The sequence below is a fragment of the Barbatula barbatula genome, assembly GCF_947034865.1.
Source record: "Barbatula barbatula genome assembly, chromosome: 17".
NCBI lineage: Eukaryota > Metazoa > Chordata > Actinopteri > Cypriniformes > Nemacheilidae > Barbatula > Barbatula barbatula.
Window position 1 is genome coordinate 4,281,435 of NC_136780.1, and position 19,209 is coordinate 4,300,643.

Consider the following 19,209-nt stretch of genomic DNA (forward strand, 5'->3'; position numbering starts at 1 on the left):
TGGATAAAGAACTGTGGTTGCCATGGTAACCGAGCCCCGCGCCAGGGCGATAGGGGTCGCTAGTGAGTTAGAGCGCTGAACGCTCAAGTTGTTAGCGAGGAACACCGCTGCGGATATCTACATAGTAGAAGAGATAAACAAACATGTAATATAACGCTCAATATTTAATTTACTCGTTTTTCACCGCATCTTCATCTTAGTCATTTTCAACAGAATTGTTGCTGCATTGACACATTTCAGCCGCGGGGCGTACCAGAAACCATCCTGTCTTTTTAAAACCAAAACGAAGTTGTTTGCCATAAGGAGGACGACGTAAAAATGGCGTGAAACGATGAGCTTTACCACATTCTCATTCGGACTGCTGTCAGGGGTAATTTCTACTCTTTTTTTTTAATACAGTTTAATAATAAAGCTCGTTTATTTATATGTCTATGTCAACCAATAACGGTGTTCTTTAAGACTATTCAAGTTTCCTAGCTGTTTTACTTATGTAGATCGGTGTATAAATTATAATGTTGTGTCTATACACTTTCTAGATGTAAAGCCAATTTGGGCATTTATAATGCAGTATTTTGCATATCTGTTTCTATTTGTGTTTGTTTTACTTAATCTAATTAAAGTTAATAACTATTGACAAATAAGATAGAAACGTGTATTATATAGAACACCTTATCATCATGTTGTGCAAAAAATAATAATCATATATTTTCTCTTTAGACAGGTGTCTGTGATCACTCATAAACCCAAAGGGACACTGTGAATTCGTTTTTCTTCAGTTCACTTGAATAAGGGGTGAGAAGCCATGGCCTGGGCTCTGAAACTACCTTTAGCCGACGAGGTGATCGAGTCCGGTCTGGTCCAGGATTTCGATGCCAGTCTGTCAGGAATCGGGCAAGAGCTTGGAGCTGGTGCTTACAGCATGAGGTTAGTCTGGCTAGGGATTTATCGTGGTTTTGTATTTTCAAGTGATGTCAAATTATTAGACGTTCCTGAAGCTAGAGGAACTTCCTAAATGCTGGCTGTTGAATTTAAACTACATTGTTTGCATGATCGATGCTTTAAATGTTTATATTTGATGTACTTGTGTGGTCTGACTGGACCACACAAGTACATCACGAGTCTGTTTTGGCACACAAGTCTGTTTAGGTCAGTCTGACCTTCCACTGTATCTTACATTTTATTGCATGATTGTTTTACTATTTTGAAAAGTAGATCTGTGTGTGCCTGGGTCATCATCTGAATATGCTATAATGTGATGTAATCTCAGATTTGGGTGTTCTTATACATACATACATACATACATACATACTGGCACGTGTCTGTAAATGTGACATCGAATTTTCTGCTTGTTTGTAAAATGCTTTTATATTTGGTTTTAATATTTAAAGAAAAAAATTCTCATGTTGATAGGCAGACAGATTCACAATTCACTATGCACCTGTAGTTGGTCTCCAGGTAACGAAATAGCTGCCTGTTATAAACCACATGTTCCTGCCATCTGTGTGATGAGTTGTTAGATGTTTGAGTAGTGTTTGAAATGTACTCTGTGAACCCCAAAGCTTATCTGTAATGTGTATGTGGCCCTTTCATTGTTGCATGTTATCTCACACTAAGCCTTCTTATCCAAAATATGCATGCGTAGATTCATAAAGTAAAACAGAAATCCAGTCCCAAAGGTCAGATCCATGTATTTATTTGCTTTTTCTCCCTTTTGTTTTTCAGTGATGTGCTGGCTCTACCCATCTTCAAGCAGGAGGAGTCTAATTTACCTCCAGAAACAGACAATAAGATCCTTCCCTTTCAGTATGTACTTTGTGCTGCCACATCTCCTGCTGTTAAACTGCACGATGAGACGCTCACCTACCTCAATCAAGGTCTGTTCACACGAACTTAAGGATGTTCTCAACTTCAGTTGGGTTATAAAGTGTGGCAGCCTCATCCATTATGTTGCTAAGCTCAGCCTAGATCTGGTTTATGCTTTTTTTGTGTTCATAGCCTAATACGCATTATTAAAGAAAATGTGTTTTTATTCAAATAATATTTATTTTTTTAAATCTGGCCCTGCCTTCTGTTGTTCCTCATTAAATATATATTGTTTCACTTGGAAATAGATCTCATTTTGAAAGCAACATTTGGAACGTGTGTATAAGCACACGCCGTAATAGTCAAAGCATTGGAAGCTTTTGTTTGACTGAAGCATAACAAGTGAAAAACATTTTGGGCTGCAGGACAGTCTTATGAGATTCGAATGCTGGACAATCGGAAAATCGGAGAACTTCCTGAGATCAATGGCAAAATGGTGAAGGTGAGGCTTTGTTTTAGTTTTTCGTCACGTTTATCCCTTTTAAAGGCCCCCTAATCCAGAAAATTCACTTTTAAATGCTGTTTGAAAACATCTGTGTGTCAGGAGTGTGTGTACGGAACAACCATAGAATGATAAAATACCCCCACTTATTTTTTTAAATACCCAGTAAACCTCAACTGTCCTCTTGAATGAGCTTTGGGATTCTCTCAGTTATCTGACGTCACACATTGGTTGAGCCCTGCCCATGACTGCTGATGGACTGCTGTCTCCGCCCTCATCGAGTTGTACACTGTCCGCCATTGTTTTCACACTGGACTACTTACAGTGAGCTACAAGAATGTTTTGTAAACAAACAAGGTGTTTTGTTTATGGATGCAAGACTGCACATAATTCTTCATTTAATCCCGACATCGAGCCTCTGAAGACTCTACGGATTAGTTTTATTTCTCAAGGGAATACGCAGAAGACATCAGGTGAAGTCACACCGGGATGTTTCACAAACGAATGTTAGTAAAATACTGGATTCAAAATGGGTCATGTTTTCAGTTTTTAAACATATGACGCGTTTGTCCCGTGTATTGTCACTTATAAAAACAATCTGCACGTTGTAAAGACATGACGCGTGAGCATGCGGATGTTTTTGTAGATATGATGCGTTTGTGCATTCACTCATACAGATCATGTTTTTGTATATATGATGCGTTTATCATGTTAAATTTGACTTATAAGAGCAATGTCCCGAATTTAAAGACGTTTCGTAATGCGTTTGTGCATTCACTCAGAAAACAGCGTGCTCAGCTTTTAAACAAAGGACGTGTTTGTATTATGTACTCTCACTTATACAAAACAATGTTTTTGGTTTTTTAAAGATGAGACCGTGTTTCTCATTTGCTTAATGACCATTCTCTTCAGTTTTGTTGTAACTGGAAGCACCTGCGCTTTCTGCTGGAAAAGGGGTGGAGATCAGCAGCTCATTTGCATTTAAAGAGACACACGAAAACAGCCTGTTTTTCCTCACAGGCAAAAATGGACATGCACAGTATAATAAAAAATCTGTGGTCTATTTTGAGATGACACCTTCTGTGGGCTCGCAAGATTTATATTACCTTTTGTGAAAGGGCTACATTAGGGGGCCTTTAAATCATGCTTCCCACACAGGATTATTTTAGCATTAAGTCTGAATCACTTTAGCTTTTTAAAATATTTTAAATGTTCCTCTTAAGCCACGTTTGGTTAACCTGCCTGTCATTGTATTATACGTGAAGAGGACTTGATGAGTCCTGTTTGTTTTTCTGTGGTCAATGCCTGCAGAGCATCATCCGTGTCGTGTTTCATGACCGCCGTCTGCAGTACACGGAACATCAGCAGCTGGAGGGCTGGCGCTGGAACAGACCCGGAGACCGAATTCTTGATTTAGGTTAATACGGTAACCTCCTGTTGATGGAAAAGTTGACGAAGCAGAAATGTTTTTCAGAATAATAACAATCTTGGTTGGAAATTCTCTTCAGATATCCCGATGTCGGTGGGAGTGGTTGATCCCAGGGCAAACCCTACACAACTGAACACAGTGGAATTCCTTTGGGACCCCTCAAAGAGGACCTCTGTGTTTATTCAGGTATCATAAACCAACTTTCCCAGGCACTGATCCTTGTCTTGTACTAAATCGCACTTGGGAGATCTCAAGATAAGGTTTAATCTGTATCTCTGTTGTTGTGCTGTTTTTAAACTAACAAGTAATATATTATACTACATAAGTCCACAATACATTATCAAACATGCACTTTACAGTATTTCCGAAGTGTATACTTCAATACCACCCTGAAGCCCACCCTGACCTGAAGTACTGTCCTATACCCAACTGTTGTCATCATTTTGATGCTTGTTTCAGGTTCACTGTATCAGCACAGAGTTCACTATGCGCAAGCATGGAGGAGAGAAGGGAGTCCCGTTCCGTATTCAAATCGACACTTTTAAGGAGAACGAAGCTGGAGAATACACCGAGCACCTCCACTCCGCCAGTTGCCAATTCAAAGTCTTTAAGGTGGGCCTGGATCTCCACTGATACGCTCATGATGTCTGTATTCCATGTTAATGCAAGCCATGTTTCGCCAGTACATCACTTGTCTGAAAAAAAAAACCTTTGGAACTATGATGGTCATGCTTGGGTTGCGTTTTAGCCTAAAGGAGCAGACAGAAAACAAAAGACAGACCGAGAAAAAATGGAGAAACGGGCACCACAGGAAAAGGAGAAATACCAGCCTTCGTATGAGACGACCATTCTCACTGAGGTGAGTTAGTGCCTAGGGTTTCAAACGTTGGCTTTGAAATGTGGATCTATATGAAATCAAGCACTGAACTTGTCATAAGTCATCGATAAATCTTTAAGATTATTGTGCGTTTCTGTGATGTTATCTTTCACCAGATTTTGATATGTGATCATACTTGATATGTGTTTATAAAGTGCTCTCCATGGCCTGAGGCTACATACGTCAACAATTCCCCATCACCAGGTTTCAACAGTTCCCACAACAGCTTTCCTGTGACTGAAGGGTAGGGTCTTTTTTGGCAGTATTTACAAGCAGAGAAATTGCAACAAATGCTCTTGAATTAATCACAAATATGACTTGTAATATTTTGCTATTCTTTTGCCCCGCCCTTTTAGAAATGGTTCACCCAATCACCAGCCAGAGCCTGTTGCACAATTAGTAGATGTAAGTGTTCTCCCCACCCCATTTTGTTTCTTTGAAATATTTCTCACGTTTAAAGAATAAAGAACATTTAATTTCATTGTTTTATAATCGTTTTTTTAATTATAATTAGCATCATTACCAATCTTACCATAACAACATATATACATTGAATCTGATCTCAAATCAGCAATATTCTTTCCCATGTCTTTGTGTGTGGCTTATACATTTCATATTCTCCTATTCAAATAACATATATTTGATGTCTGCTGCAAATGAGTGAAATTTAGTTTCTTAACTTAATTTGGATTAAGTTTGATTTACAGTGGTGTACAAAAGTCGGTGCTTCTATTTAAAAAATTTTAAGCAATTTATTACAAATGTTTTAATACATTTGACTTAAGCTGTGTGTGTGTGTGTGTGAGGCATCATTCATACTGTCTTCGCGTCCATGAACAACATGCATAATATGAGAAAAGTCTTTCCTTTCCATTTATATCACAGCAGTTGTGAGATACTGTTATTTGAGATTTTAACTTGTTGAATGTCCATTCGTTATAGAAACATATTTCCCTTTATTATGTAGTTTTTACTTTTAGTGTGTGTATATACACAGTACCAGTCTAGAGTTTGGACGCACATACTTACTATTACTATTTCTACATTGTAAAAGAGCGATGGCATCGTGAAAACATTTAAAATAACACATTCAAGTATGGGAAATGTGCAACTAAAACAAATTATATATTATTAATTGAATAATTACGTTTCTTGTATTTTTACTACATTCATTTTAATGTTTGAGTTTTATTTTTTGTGGCAACAAAGAATTTCATCTAACAAGTAATTTCAGTCTTTTAATGGTAAGCGTGTAGTTTAAAACCTGTTTATGATTGTGAGAAATTTGAATGGAAGTGTATATGGGGAAAATCTTTACATTTTACAAATATAGATGTTAAATACATTGCTACAAACCTTTAATAGGTCATATATCTAAATAAATCAATTGGTTAATTTTCAGCAATTTTGTCTATAAGGATTTCTTTAATCTTTAAATGAATAATTTTACATTTGTTTAAAAGATTATTGTTATTTGAATAGGTTTTTGCTCGTATAAGCCCCCTTATTGACACATGCTTCCTCATTATGTCAATACCACTGAAGGTTTTTTGAGATTTTGGTAAATCTGAGATTTTAAAACTGAGAGACGTTCTGCCTTACAGTTGTCGTTCCATCTACTTAGAAGAGACAGTGAAAGCAACCAGGTACATGCATTTATTTGCTCATATGATTATGTTGAAATGTGTTTTCACCAAGAGCGACCCTTGGTTGGTATGAAAGTCGTAAAGTCGTAATAAAAGGTACCAAACTTAAAGGGAAAGTCAAGGTTGTGTGATGTTTTGAAGTGGGTTCAGATTAGGTCAAACAGTTTAAGGGGTGTGTCTGTGTGGAAAGAGACAAATCTTAATTGGTTTATGGTCAGTGTGCTAAGGCCTATTTTGTCCTTTCTCTTTGCCCCTGAACAAACAGAATCTGTTGCCCACGGCAACGCCACAGGAAGCACAGCAATGGCTCCATAGAAACCGCTTTTCACCATTCTGCCGTCTCTTCACAAACTTCTCGGGTAAAGGGACGATCAGCCTCGCATAAGTGTTCATCACATCCCATAAAGCTTCTGTCATCCAGCAATCATACAGTGCCACCTCAGTCTTTACATCAATCTCATCAAGATGCCACATACCCTTTTATCTAAAAGCAATGTCTTGTGTTCATTAGACATAGGCCCGTTAACTGTAATATGCCTCTTAAATGTATAGTTTGTGTAGCATGAAATAACATTCCAGGAGATACAGTAATGTGAGCATATCGATGGTTCTTTGGGTGGTTTCAGGGGCCGACCTTCTCAAACTAACCCGAGAGGACGTCATTCAGATATGTGGACCCGCTGATGGCATTCGGCTTTTTAATGCACTGAAAGGACGGTAAGGGTCCCTGTATATGTGTGTGTTCAAATGTGTTATTTTAGGTCATAATAACTATGTATGTGTATTTGCCTGTATAGGGTGGTCCGTCCCAGACTCACTATTTACGTGTGCCAGGAATCCCAGCAGACTCGTGAACAGAAACATGAGAACGGAGACGGAAGCAGCAGCACCTTCTTTGGTGAGTGTTTGAACCTTAAACTGAGTGCTATACATTGAACACAGCAAAACAAGAGGAATCCACAGGAATCGTATCCATCAGGATTTGATTGTTGAGTTTATAGCACCACATGGTCTGACAAAAAGAAAAATAGTTTTGGATGTGCAGGAGGGTTGATGAAAGATTATAAAAGTAAACCCTTTTTATAAAAAATATAGTACAATAAAAAGAGGGACATTTGTAAGAAAGTAAACAGAGTCAATTTTGATATCATATTGTCAAGCGGTCTACATTTCCTGAAAGTGTTTATGATCCTTGATAACTTAATTATTTCAATTATTTTTTCTACTCTATAATCTGTTGTCCCGCGTTTTAACAGTATATCTATAAATGTTTTGTTTTCGCTTTGCCCTCTTGTTAAGTGTATCACGCCATCTATTTGGAAGAGTTAACAGCCGTGGAGCTGACTGAGAAGTTGGCTCAGCTCTTCAGCATTTCTCCACGCCAGATCATTCAGATCTTCAAGCAGGGACCCACTGGTATCCATGTGCTAGTCAGTGATGAGGTGAGCGTGTTTGTGCTATTTTGACAGATCTGTTTGTTTTATTTGTGTAGCTGTCTTAAAACAGTTTGATCCAACAAAAAAATGTCTAGTAGCAGTAACCAGTTCTCTATACAGATGGTTCTGGTAGTGGATGCTGATATCATGGTCATTACAGCTTCCCAGTTGTAATGACACAATATAGTTATAGTTGTGAAGCACTTTGTGTCTTTGTTTATTATGTTGTAAGTATTATAAAGTCAACCTAAGGTAACTTAGTATAACAGAGACTCTTGCACTATATTGCTTGCATATGTTGCTTTATGTGACCTAACGTTTATGTTTTTGCTCATATAGATGATTCAGAACTTTCAAGATGAGATGTGTTTTGTCCTGGATACAATGAAAGGTATGAGCAAGCTTTTTGAAGAGTACTATCCCATATGTTTTTTATATTTAGTACCCTATGTTGCATAACTCGGTCTCTTTTTATTGAATTTTCAGCTGAAACAAATGATGGCTATCACATCATTTTAAAGTGAAAACAAAGGATATTTGGGGGAGTGAACAGGCCCCTATGTTATCCGAAGATTCAACCCACAGCCCTGACACTCCACATTTCCTGGACTGCGCTGAAGCTCGCTTTGCTTGGAATAGTAGTGGAGGTGATTTTGAGAAAGGAAACAAACATCTGACTTTTTTTCAACCCACTCCCCCCAAAAATCATAAAATTACGGTTTGCGTTATTTGCTTCACTTTTCTTTTTTGCTTTTTAAAAGCTAAACATTTGTCTTATGTTTATAACGTGCTAAGGCGGTACTGCCTTAAAAAGAGTAATTTAGCTGGTATGAAATACAGTATTACTAGGTGTTATCGGTCTGGATATCATTCCTCAATATTTTAGCTTCTGTGTTAGTCACATGTGATGCGCTGTTCACATGCCTCAATGAGCACGCTCTTTTTAAACAACACAAAGATTATGTCACAAACTAGGGAGTTCCCAAGAGCGGCCATGCAGCTCATCTATTCGGAATAACCAGTGTCATTTTCAGTTCAAGGTCTTGTTGTTAAACGCTATGTTGGGCAGCACCTTTCTCAAATGCTGTCACCCTGTTTATAAAGAAACTGTTTAATAACCTCAACATAATATTGTTGGGGGCATCGAGTGTGTTTTTTGGTGACTTTGGGCGTTTTCACAGCAGGAAGCTCTTCATGACTGTTGATTCATGATATGACGTTATAGTCTTGGTTCTTCAGACGCTGCCACAGATCCACATTACGTCACAAGCAGGAGATAAAGCTGGCAGCAGCGGGCATTATGTGTGTGTTTTGTACTGTACTGAACTCCCCCAACTAGTTTTTCATCGTTGCGTTGATTCGAATAGTTTTTATCGATGACAGAATTACCAAGAGCATTATTTTATGGTATAAAAAAGAGAAATCATGTTTTGTTTGTTTCCTGTTGGACATGACCACTGATGTACTAATCCTAAAGATGAGGTAAAGGGGAGAGAGACGTTGCACTGCGTGAGAAGAGATAGCTGTGGTTAGTGCTAGATGCAAACCAGACCAAGATGGTAAAGATGTGAGCCGGTATTGTCTGTTGTGACCCTTCACCTTGTCGTTGCAATGATTAAAATGACTTGCTCGGAAAGCGACATCTTTTGGTGTGTTATTTCGTTACACAAACTAATTTAAAGCAATTTATGGGCGTTAGTGATGCTCATTTTGCAGCATTTTATAAGTCTGTAATTGTAGGAAACCCATTTGTAGGCCCATTCATATTTTTATATAACTCTATTTAATATATTATTTTATTGTTAATATAAGACTTCAATTTGTGATGTAATTTATGTCCAATCTTGCATAACAAACATATTTTATTACAGTTTTTGTTTCGCATATAGAAATGCCAACTGGATGTGGAAATGAAGGTTTCTTCTCTAAGCAACTTTTTGTTATTTTATTTCGGAACCAAGCATCACACGTTCTTGGGGTTTTATTGTCCGAATCGACTACTTGCATTTTATTTTCACTGTAAATCTCTTTCTCGACTACAGTTTGATCACCCCCTCGCTTAGTTTCCATGGAAACCGAGCTGTCAAAAAAGAAGCGAGGACAACCGTGTGCCTTCAACGATCCCAGCCTGTCCGTCAAAGATCAAGATCTCCGTTCGACACTATATCTATACAAAACCCTGTTCCCAAAACCAAAGAAAAGCGCGAGTTTAAACCCTAACAATAGGTCCCGTAAAACTTCATTTCCCAGCAGCCCCTCTGCGGCACGGCTGTGACGTCACGGCGAGTATATATGGATCCCGTGCAGCATTCCTTACTCTATTGTTACATTGTAACAAACCGGGGCAGAGGAGAGGCCCACGGGGTCCTCTGGCCGACAGATACTACACGTAATATTTCTTTTTTTCTTTCATTCGGCGTGGAAATATAACGTTACGATTTGTCTAAACATAGCGCAGATCACAGCCACCTATCCAAAAGGAAAACATACCTCGAAGGCTCGACTCTATTTGGTCTTTTTCAATGCAGGCATTTTAAAGGATCACCTAGAGATCGTCCGTTTTATGTGCATGTATCCGATGCGTCCACGCCAGGATTTGTAATTGTTTTTAGTGAATGAGGTCCTTGTCTGCCTTCGTCTGCCCCGTTTTTTTTCTTTAATGCAACGTTGAACGCTCGCACTGGCTTCTTGATTCACAAACCCCCTTTTATAGTAAAGTCAAGCGTAATATACGTCGTTTACGATGCTTATATGTCGCGGCATATCGAGCATCGTTATATCTTCGTGATTAAACTGCTGTTTCCTCATTGATCTGAACATTTCCATGGGCTGAAGTCGCTTTTTGTCTGTCATCTTGTAACCTTGTGGATCTCCGCTGAATAGAAGCCGAATCTTCAAAGAAAAGAATATAATCGAAAGAACAAAAGCACGAATAAAGCGAAGATTTAAAAGCTCTCGGCTTATTCACAAGGTAAGCTATGACAAAGGTTTATGTTTCCCTTCTGATTTGGCTTTCCATATAGCCTAGCCCACACGGAAAAAAAGAGAAAAACGTGTTTGTTCATTGGGCTTCTTGCAACACGGCAATGTCATTTTCTGCTCCGTCATAAGCCATTCTGTGTATTTGTTGCATCTTATTAGAATACGAAATCACGAGACAAATTCTCTATATTGTGTCACCCCAATCGTATTTGCTGAGGCTTTACAGCACCGCTTTCGCGTGCTGTGTTTATACAGGAACTGTATTCATGTGAGTACATTGTGTTTACACGTCATTGTAATATGTGTAGCATGGGCACTGGAATGTGGAGTGTGACGTCATATTGTAGGGATTCATCCACTTCCTGCATTGTTAGACCCTTTAAATCCTCAGCTGCAGGGTGGGCATGGGAAGTGCTAAATGGACACACCCAGGTGTTTTGGATGATAAGAATTGCAGCGTCACCAAGGCATGGTTTGTCAAAAAAAAGGAACCAAAAGAAGACTTAACGTTTGTGTGTCATATGTCTGCCACGGGCTATTTCAGTGCAGACAGGCCAAACTGGCTGATGTGTTGTCGGTGTTCTAGGCGGTTGTTCGTGCTTGCATTCCAAGTAAATAGGCCACGGGATGTATGTCAGGAGCTCTGCAAGCATACTGCAGCATTGCAATTCGGTCCCTGCTTTTAGGTTACCTGCGGTAACATTAGTTCATTTCATGTTTGAAAATGCTTTTCCTCCAGTTTTTGGAATTGTGCATTGCTTTACTGCCAATTTTCCATGCGTGGCGCTTTCAAAGAATATGAGGAAGCTGTTGCTGAACATTGTCTGCGAATATGTCTGGGATGTGTAAATTGTATCATACGTGTACGCATGACATTACAATGTAGAGCGTAGGCCTGTGTAGACGTGGGTTTTGTGATATGCATAAGACTACATTTCCAGTAGACCTATATATATAGGCTAGACATTAGGGGGTACCATCTTAACTTAGACTTCACTATTAAAATAAAATGCATTTCAAGTAGATTTGAGTCCATTTACAGTATATCCGATCACATGTCACAGAACATGACTCGACAGTAGTTACGTGTTTCTTACATCTGTTATAGTCTTTTCATCTGTAATTGTAACATTTCAATTACACAAAGACGTGAGTTTGTTTTGATTTCTTGAGATCATTGTGGCAAACAAACTAAAATAAAAATATGTACTACAAATCTTTCTTGGACCGGATCAATGGCATTAAAGGTATTTTTATAAAACAGTCAGTTATGGTCCTCGATTCTGATTGGTTGAGCAGAGTTCTAAGCCGTCGATAAAATACCCCGATTTATAACGGCTGAATAGCCTAAATATCATTTTATTTACTTATTTAAGCAATAAGCCCTGCGAAGCAGTGGGTTACAGTGCATTTTATGACGGTCTATTGCTTTAGTCTGTCGTCGCTTGTTGTGAATAATTATAATGTTTTACCACATAAACTGTACGTAATATGTTTTAAAATATGTGCTTTTAAGACACAGTCTGGCTACAAGTCCGAAGAGACATCTTGGCATGCATCAATAGGTTCACATTAACTGAAGGACGACCTACGGCATAATTCGCTGGCAGCTCACATGTGTGCAAAGCACCATAAAACCGTTTCGGAACTGACGTTATAGAGCATCATCAGGGTAGCATTAATTATAAAAAGCAAGGCATTGCTCCTTGAGCAAAAAATGGACTGCCTTGTTTCTTAGCATCTCTTGTTTCTATGGATACGGTTCATTCAAAGGCAGCAGACTCTGTCATACATTGTAATGCAGAAAAGCTCTTATTTCGTCCCGTTGTTTTAATATCACGGTTTGTAGCAGCCGCATTTGATCACTTCTTTTGATGTTTCAAGTTCGATAAGTGATACAACACATGCAGATGTTGCCATTTTATGCAGAATTATAACGGAATTAAAGGAATAGCTCCGCCAAATAGGAAAATCCTCAGTTTAATCTCATGGCATCACAGATCTAGATGACTTCCTTCCCTCAGTTGAACACAAATAAATAATAAAATAATCATCAATAGCTGTCATGTTAACCTCTTATATGGGATTGATAATATTGAAGCTCCAGAAAGTACATTGAACCATCTTTGAAGTAATTTAAGTTAGTCCGATAGTTCTTATAAAGCAAAACGCTACATTAGTGAAGGAAAACTGTTAATATTTTAAGCATAAATATTGATTGATGCATCTTGTATCCATGTGCTAGGTTTGAATATAGTGGGACTTGAAAAACTCAGAATATCATATGTCTTGTGACAAATTGTCATATGTGTTTGTGTTTTGTCACGAGACAAGATTACTATTTTTAATGATATCAATCTGGCAAAAGTTCTTCATATTTGGCGAACTACTCATTTACCCACCCCTATTATTAAACATCGTATGAAAGTGACTAAATGGATGTAATGCCAGATATAACCTAATATTATCTCTCTTGCGATCATCATTAGAATTAAACAGACTGAACTTATTTTTGATCTCACAAATATAATTCATAACTCTATTTCTAGAGAAAGTTGATCTTCCCTCAAAGCAACCACTAGGCTGTTCTTTTAACCCACTAAAAAGCCACCGACTGTTTAAAAATAGTGTTTAATCATTACGGAAATCAGGCATGGAGCCACTCAAAGCATCTGTAGTACACAGTTCCCTCAGGCTAAGGAGGTGGCCTGATCAAACGTCCCGACTCGGCCTTGTGTAACCTCTGGTGTGACTTAACTGGTCTTGTCACAGGCTTGCAAAGGCCTGTTGTTTGTAAGATTTAATGGAGTAAGATGCAGTTTTCCTGAGCCTCTTGGGCTTTCCCAGTTGCCATGGTGATGTTTCCAGTCTTAAGTGGGACTGTAATATGGTTGGAGAAAGTAAATGTCAATGATTAGGCAGAAAATGTTTCATGTGACCTTTTTTATTGTTAATTGGTTACGTTTATGATCCAGATTATTAATGTTAATGGCCTTTATTTTTATGTCTTACCATTGCATAAGTTATATTTGTTTATTTCTAACTTGGCACTTTTAAAGAGCTTATGTTTGAATGATTTTGTAGGAGTGCATTGTCATTTTTATACCTCAGTTTCAGTATGCACATCTAAATCTAAAATCGGCTCATTCTACTGTTCATGCACACACTACTCTGTCATTCTGCCGGACAAAGCATACACCTGTCTGTAATGCCCCCAGACGCTGTGTTTCCATGGAGACAGTGTTATCTCGTGGCCTGAAGCGCAAATTCGAGGATGTGGACAGCGGTTCGCCGTGTTCCACACCCAAAGATTCGGACGATGACATCTCCATCAGTGACAGTGCAGATAGCTGCGACAGTCTCAACGCTCCCTCCAGCTCTCTCGCACGTAAGACGCCATAACTTTATCAAGATTTTATGAGGTTCATGATTTAAACAGCATAATGGTTACAAGTAGTGAAGTAGTTACGTTTTACCATGTGCCTCTATGTCAGCTCACCACTTGAGTTGCTGGCAGTAAACATAACATTTGACCAAATGTCTCGCAACTGATTCTAAATTTGCTTTGTTGTAGCGTATTCTTCATTTTCACAATTAACTCCTAAGGAAAACGTGACTTGAAACTGCATTGATACTTGATAAACCGTCCATCCATGTGTTTTTTTGTAGCTCCCTCCATTCTTAGAAGACACAAAGCATCTTTGGGTCGTAAACATGTTCGCTTTGATGCAGTGACGGTCTACTACTTCTCCAGAAAACAAGGCTTTACCAGCGTGCCCAGCCAAGGTGGCAGCTCCCTGGGCATGGCACGGCATCACTGCGCCATCCGCCATTACACCCTTGGCGAGTTTGCACAAGAACAAGAAAGCAGCCACAAGCTCGTACTGCATCAGCATCTACGTCAAGAAAAGCTCAACGCTCGCAAGTTAAAGGTTAGCTGGGTTTAATGTTTTTTTAAAGCTTTATTGTACGTTACATTGTTTCTTGCCGTTTTTCATCAACCTGGGTGGGGTTTATAATCTCTTTTATCTGACTGTTCCCAGCTGACAAGGAATGGAACTGTAGATAGTCCAGAGGCTGAGCTTCTTACGCTGGATGACATATCGGATGAGGATCTGGATTTGGAAAGCGTAGAAGTGGACGACTGCTTCTTTCTTCAGCCTCTACCTACCAAGCGGCGCAGGGCATTACTGAGGGCCTCGGGCATTGCCCGGATAGACACCAGGGAGAAAGCTGAGCTGCGCACCATACGACTGTCCCGTGAGGAGTGCGGCTGCGACTGCCGCTTCTACTGCGACCCTCGACACTGCGGCTGTAGCCAGGCTGGAATCAAATGCCAGGTAGTTACAAGCCTAACTTGTCCAAAGTCTGTTCAAAAGTAGTTCAATTTTAGCCAAATAATGGTTGTTTCTTTCCACAGGTGGATCGGATGTCCTTCCCATGCGGTTGCACCCGTGACGGTTGTGGTAACACTGCTGGACGAATTGAGTTCAACCCTCTTCGTGTACGCACACACTATCTCCACACAATCATGAAGCTTGACCTGGAAAAGAGAAGCATGCTGGGTGTTCGGTCAGGAGAGGATTGCTTAGAAGAGCCAGAGCTGGTTTCCTCGCCATCCCTGTCCCTATCGCCCTTGGAATCAGATGTGGAAACCCAGAGTATCCAGGAACTGCAAGAGGAACAGTGTGACAGTCTAGAACGTGAGAACGAAACTGCAGTGCTCCACCTGCAGAGCGCAGAGGAACTTGAAAGGAGGCGTGAACAGGAGGAGCAGCAGGTTGAGGAGGCACAGACCGCCGATCCGACCCTTTGCCTTCTGCAAGGGGCCTTGACCGATCAGGCTGGCATAGAGGACATGGAAGGTGTTGAGGGAGTTCTTCTAGAAGGTCCTTTTCCCGAAGGTGCCACCTTGGTTTGTATTACAGATAACCATGCAGATGACCAGAGGCTGCTCAAAGACCCTGCTTCCGTCCTCTACTATCAAGTAGGGCACGTGGAGACGGCTGCTTTTGAGACGCTTCCTGCTCAAGTAGAAGAGCTGAGTGACGCCAGGGATTTGGAGGTGGAGAGCGATCGGCAGAAACAAGAAACCTGCGGGCAGGACTCAGCCAAAAGTATGTCTGCTGAAGTACCTCCGCCTCTGGACAGTAACCCTAATAGGGGCGAAGAACAGCTTTGTCCAGAACGGGCCCCAAATGACGAGCAATGCCTCGAGACGTGCCTGGCGCTGGATGAAAAGGCAGTACAGCTTCCTCCAGAAGTGTAGAGCCTATCACCTCTGCAGATGTTTTGCACAAGTTAGTCATTATATTGAAAGAGAGCCTACTCCACACAGTGCGGTATGTTACCAGACTTGCAACGTTGATTAATTGTTAAAAAAATATAAGTTAGCTACATGAAAAAATATGTTAGCTACATGAGTTTGTATCAAATTTAGTTGGCGAAAAGCATGTACTGTGTTTGAAATAGGTTGTCAGTGGTGAAATAAGTTATTAAAACAAACAAAAAATAGAATAATTTATTTGAAAAATTAAAAAAGAGGGGAGATCCGTTTCGGTTCATTATTTGATACTGGTGTACAATGTGGCCTTCATGTCGATGAACAAGCATTTTCAGGAGTAACCAGTGGCTTCCTAAGGCATTTCAAGCAAAGTTTCTGGGAGAGCCCCCAATAAATAATTGGCACCATAAAAAAAGCATGCTAATGCTGCATTCATGTCTTATCTAAATTAGCACAGGTCATTCACATTAAATTCATATCTTGTAATGCCAAAATATATCTATGTACACCTTTGTTATTGATGACCGAAAAAAGTGACTTTTCAAACATCCTAGTTTCAACTTGTAATTGTGAGTTTTGACAAAGATTAACTTTCTGACATGACATGAATGCACCATTAGTAATCTGCATATATTTATTGCTAATTCAATGCTAACGCTAAGAGAGGGGTCGCTTAAAGTGGGTGTTTGTAGCATCCTTTCCTGTGAAAAGACTCTAATGATCCTGGAAATACTTGGTTTTCATGTACTGTATAAGCGTTTAGCTAAGAGCTAGCATGAAGATGAGGGAAAAGCTGCTTGTTATCCATATGCACGTTGAAAACTTGACTCGTTTGAAATTGGTGGACGGGGATCACTGAATGTGCAAGCCATTTGCATAGCAGACAACGTTTGAAGCTGTAGCCTACCTGTCCCAGTCCATTGACGTTTATTTATTTACAACCGCTTTGTATTGTGAGGGCGAGGACAATGTGATTGTGTTTGAAGATTAGTGTCATCTACAATCATCAAAGTTTTAGTTTATTTGTATTTTTTAAACATTGTATTAGTTGTTTAGGGGTGAATGAGATCTTAAATGTTTTAATGCACATCAAGCCTTTAAAGATTACAGAAGAGCATCTAGCTGTACTTACGGTTGAATGTGAAAATGTAGTCCTGTGTATGGGGGAATCTTATGGAAACATTTTACACAAAATGTGCATTTATTTTAGATTTGGCATAAAGAAGATAATTCAAATACATTTTTGATTTTGGTCTATTGGTTATATTTGTTAAAAGTTCAAATGTCATAATGCCGAAACACGTAATGGTCTTTAAATAAAAAAAATGTTTTCTTCAATTTTGGGGTAAATATGACCGTTTTTACGTTTCATGAGATTCCCCTGTGTTAACAATTGTACCCAAAATGATTTTTATTGTTTATTGTGTACTTATGTGTATAACATGGCAAGAGAAATTTGGGGGAGAGTCATAATGTTGACTTGGTGTCACATGATCCCTTTTAATTTGTCACACTGGACTACATTTTTAACAGAACCGGGTATTTATGATGGGCTGATTTTACTTACCTGTCAACAGTGCACCTTGTTTTAAATGTCCAAACTCTGTGAAAACCATCCCCTCCTATCTTCTGTTGTTTAACTGTTGTTTTAGAAAATTAATAATGTTGTTCATTTTTTTAAATATAGATGATTTTTGTAAAAAGTATTTTAGATGGTTTACTTTTGTTTAACGTCAGTTAAAGACATCATTTGAATGGTTATATAAATGAAAAAAATGCGGTCTTCAAATAGTATAACAAATTCTGCAATGTTGCAAAATGATTTAAACATAAGAAACACAAGAAAACAGTCTTTTGCTATGTGCGTGTCGGCGTGTGAGTGTGTGTGTGTCAGAAAGGTTTGTGAGATGAACCAAATCTGTGAGTGCAGTATGACATCTTCATATTTCAAAAGGTGCTCTTGTTTTAGTTTTTAAATATTTATATTAACAGTGTATGTAGAAAAAAATAACTTCATTTCAAAATAGCAGATCTTCTTCTCTCAAGAGAGTTACATTTTAACATTGAAAACGACTAATATTGCAGTTATCCGTCTGAATTGGGTTTACTCACAATTCCCTCTAATCACAGGTTAAATGTATTGTTAGATTAGCTAAAATGAAGTATAATAAGGCTTATCACAAATTATTTAGCATGATTGTTCCTATGTATATCTTACCATTGTAAAGCCCCAAGCGTTACGCTGGATATTCATACCTAAATCTGCAATAATTTAGAGCTTTTCAAATGACCAATAAAACTAGAAGGATTTTTGTTGTTTTATATATTTACAGTGATATGATTTTTTTTTCTTCGAGTATGCCTCATTGTTTGTTAGCATGTCTCTATGTATTGGTTTTTCTAATTGATGTTAATGTTCTGGTTCCATGTGTGCGGTTTCCGTCTGTTCTTTGGATCAAACACGTGGAAAGAAAATACCACCTGATGGATCCCACAAATGGGTGGTCTATGGACCAAAACATGTCATACAGAGTCGGACTTTGTTCACTGCTTTAATGTAATCATGCTACAGTCCAGTGGTCTAAAACCTTTGAAGCAGAAGTTTCGATGTCTCTCATGCTTAATGCACCCATTGCTGAAGTGCAAAGCAACATTTTGCTCATTATTTTTTGTCAGATGTGATTTTATTTCCCGACACCACCTCCTTCTTGATGTTCACAGATGTGAGACCACTACACTAACTGAAGTCCAACTTGCATTATGATTGTATGTGCTTATGTGTGCGTGGGTGTGTATTAGAGGTGCTTTATTAATAGGGCTGAATGGAGATGAATTCTACTGTAAGAGTGACTTATGCTATCTGTTGCCTACAGACAAAACATACAGTTTTATATGAATGTGAGTGACATCAAATCTCAAATAAAACAAATTGAAAATGTTTGAACTGTGCTTTATCTTGAAATTGTCAGTTTAATACAAATTCTAATGTAAATAAAAGAAATATCACTGAAACCAGAAATGTACTATGGTCTCACCACGATAAGCACATTTTAACCCTGGTTTTAAATTATTGCATTACAAATGGTATCCTGTCTACCACGAACCATGTTTATTAGACAAGATTCATACCTGGGATTTAGGAAATTTCCCACCTCAAACCAGAAATAATCTTACTAAACAATTTTCATTGGACTATACCCAGAGGTTATTTCCGGTCTGAGGTGGGAAATTCCGAGTTGTGGAAGCAGCT

The 19,209-nt window shown here is 38.8% G+C and overlaps 2 protein-coding genes across 4 annotated transcripts; both read left to right on the forward strand.

The window, feature by feature from the left end:
- The first annotated feature begins 77 nt into the window (after positions 1-77).
- tfcp2 (transcription factor CP2) lies at positions 78-9,333 on the forward strand. Of its 2 annotated transcripts, none has more exons than XM_079477935.1 (18): positions 78-145; positions 241-370; positions 718-924; positions 1,723-1,874; positions 2,229-2,305; positions 3,617-3,722; positions 3,814-3,920; positions 4,194-4,346; positions 4,483-4,593; positions 4,767-4,855; positions 4,968-5,016; positions 6,216-6,257; positions 6,523-6,616; positions 6,884-6,974; positions 7,055-7,155; positions 7,557-7,699; positions 8,033-8,084; positions 8,180-9,333. In XM_079477935.1, the coding sequence occupies exons 3-18, from the start codon at positions 803-805 to the stop codon at positions 8,215-8,217; spliced, it is 1,527 nt and encodes a 508-aa protein (XP_079334061.1). In that variant the 5' UTR covers positions 78-145; positions 241-370; positions 718-802; the 3' UTR covers positions 8,218-9,333. The 2 variants fall into 2 exon arrangements, with proteins under 2 accessions (XP_079334061.1, XP_079334060.1); XM_079477934.1 differs by having other exon boundaries at positions 80-145; positions 214-370.
- Positions 9,334-9,966: 633 nt separating this feature from the next.
- Positions 9,967-18,899, forward strand: csrnp2 (cysteine-serine-rich nuclear protein 2). 2 transcript variants are annotated; one of them, XM_079477929.1, is made up of 5 exons: positions 9,967-10,664; positions 13,894-14,063; positions 14,345-14,607; positions 14,719-15,015; positions 15,096-18,899. In XM_079477929.1, exons 2-5 carry the CDS (start codon positions 13,907-13,909, stop codon positions 15,942-15,944), a joined length of 1,566 nt encoding a protein of 521 aa, XP_079334055.1. In that variant the 5' UTR covers positions 9,967-10,664; positions 13,894-13,906; the 3' UTR covers positions 15,945-18,899. The 2 variants fall into 2 exon arrangements, with proteins under 2 accessions (XP_079334055.1, XP_079334056.1); XM_079477930.1 differs by lacking the exon at positions 9,967-10,664 and having other exon boundaries at positions 13,775-14,063; positions 15,096-18,893.
- The last annotated feature ends 310 nt before the right edge of the window (positions 18,900-19,209 follow it).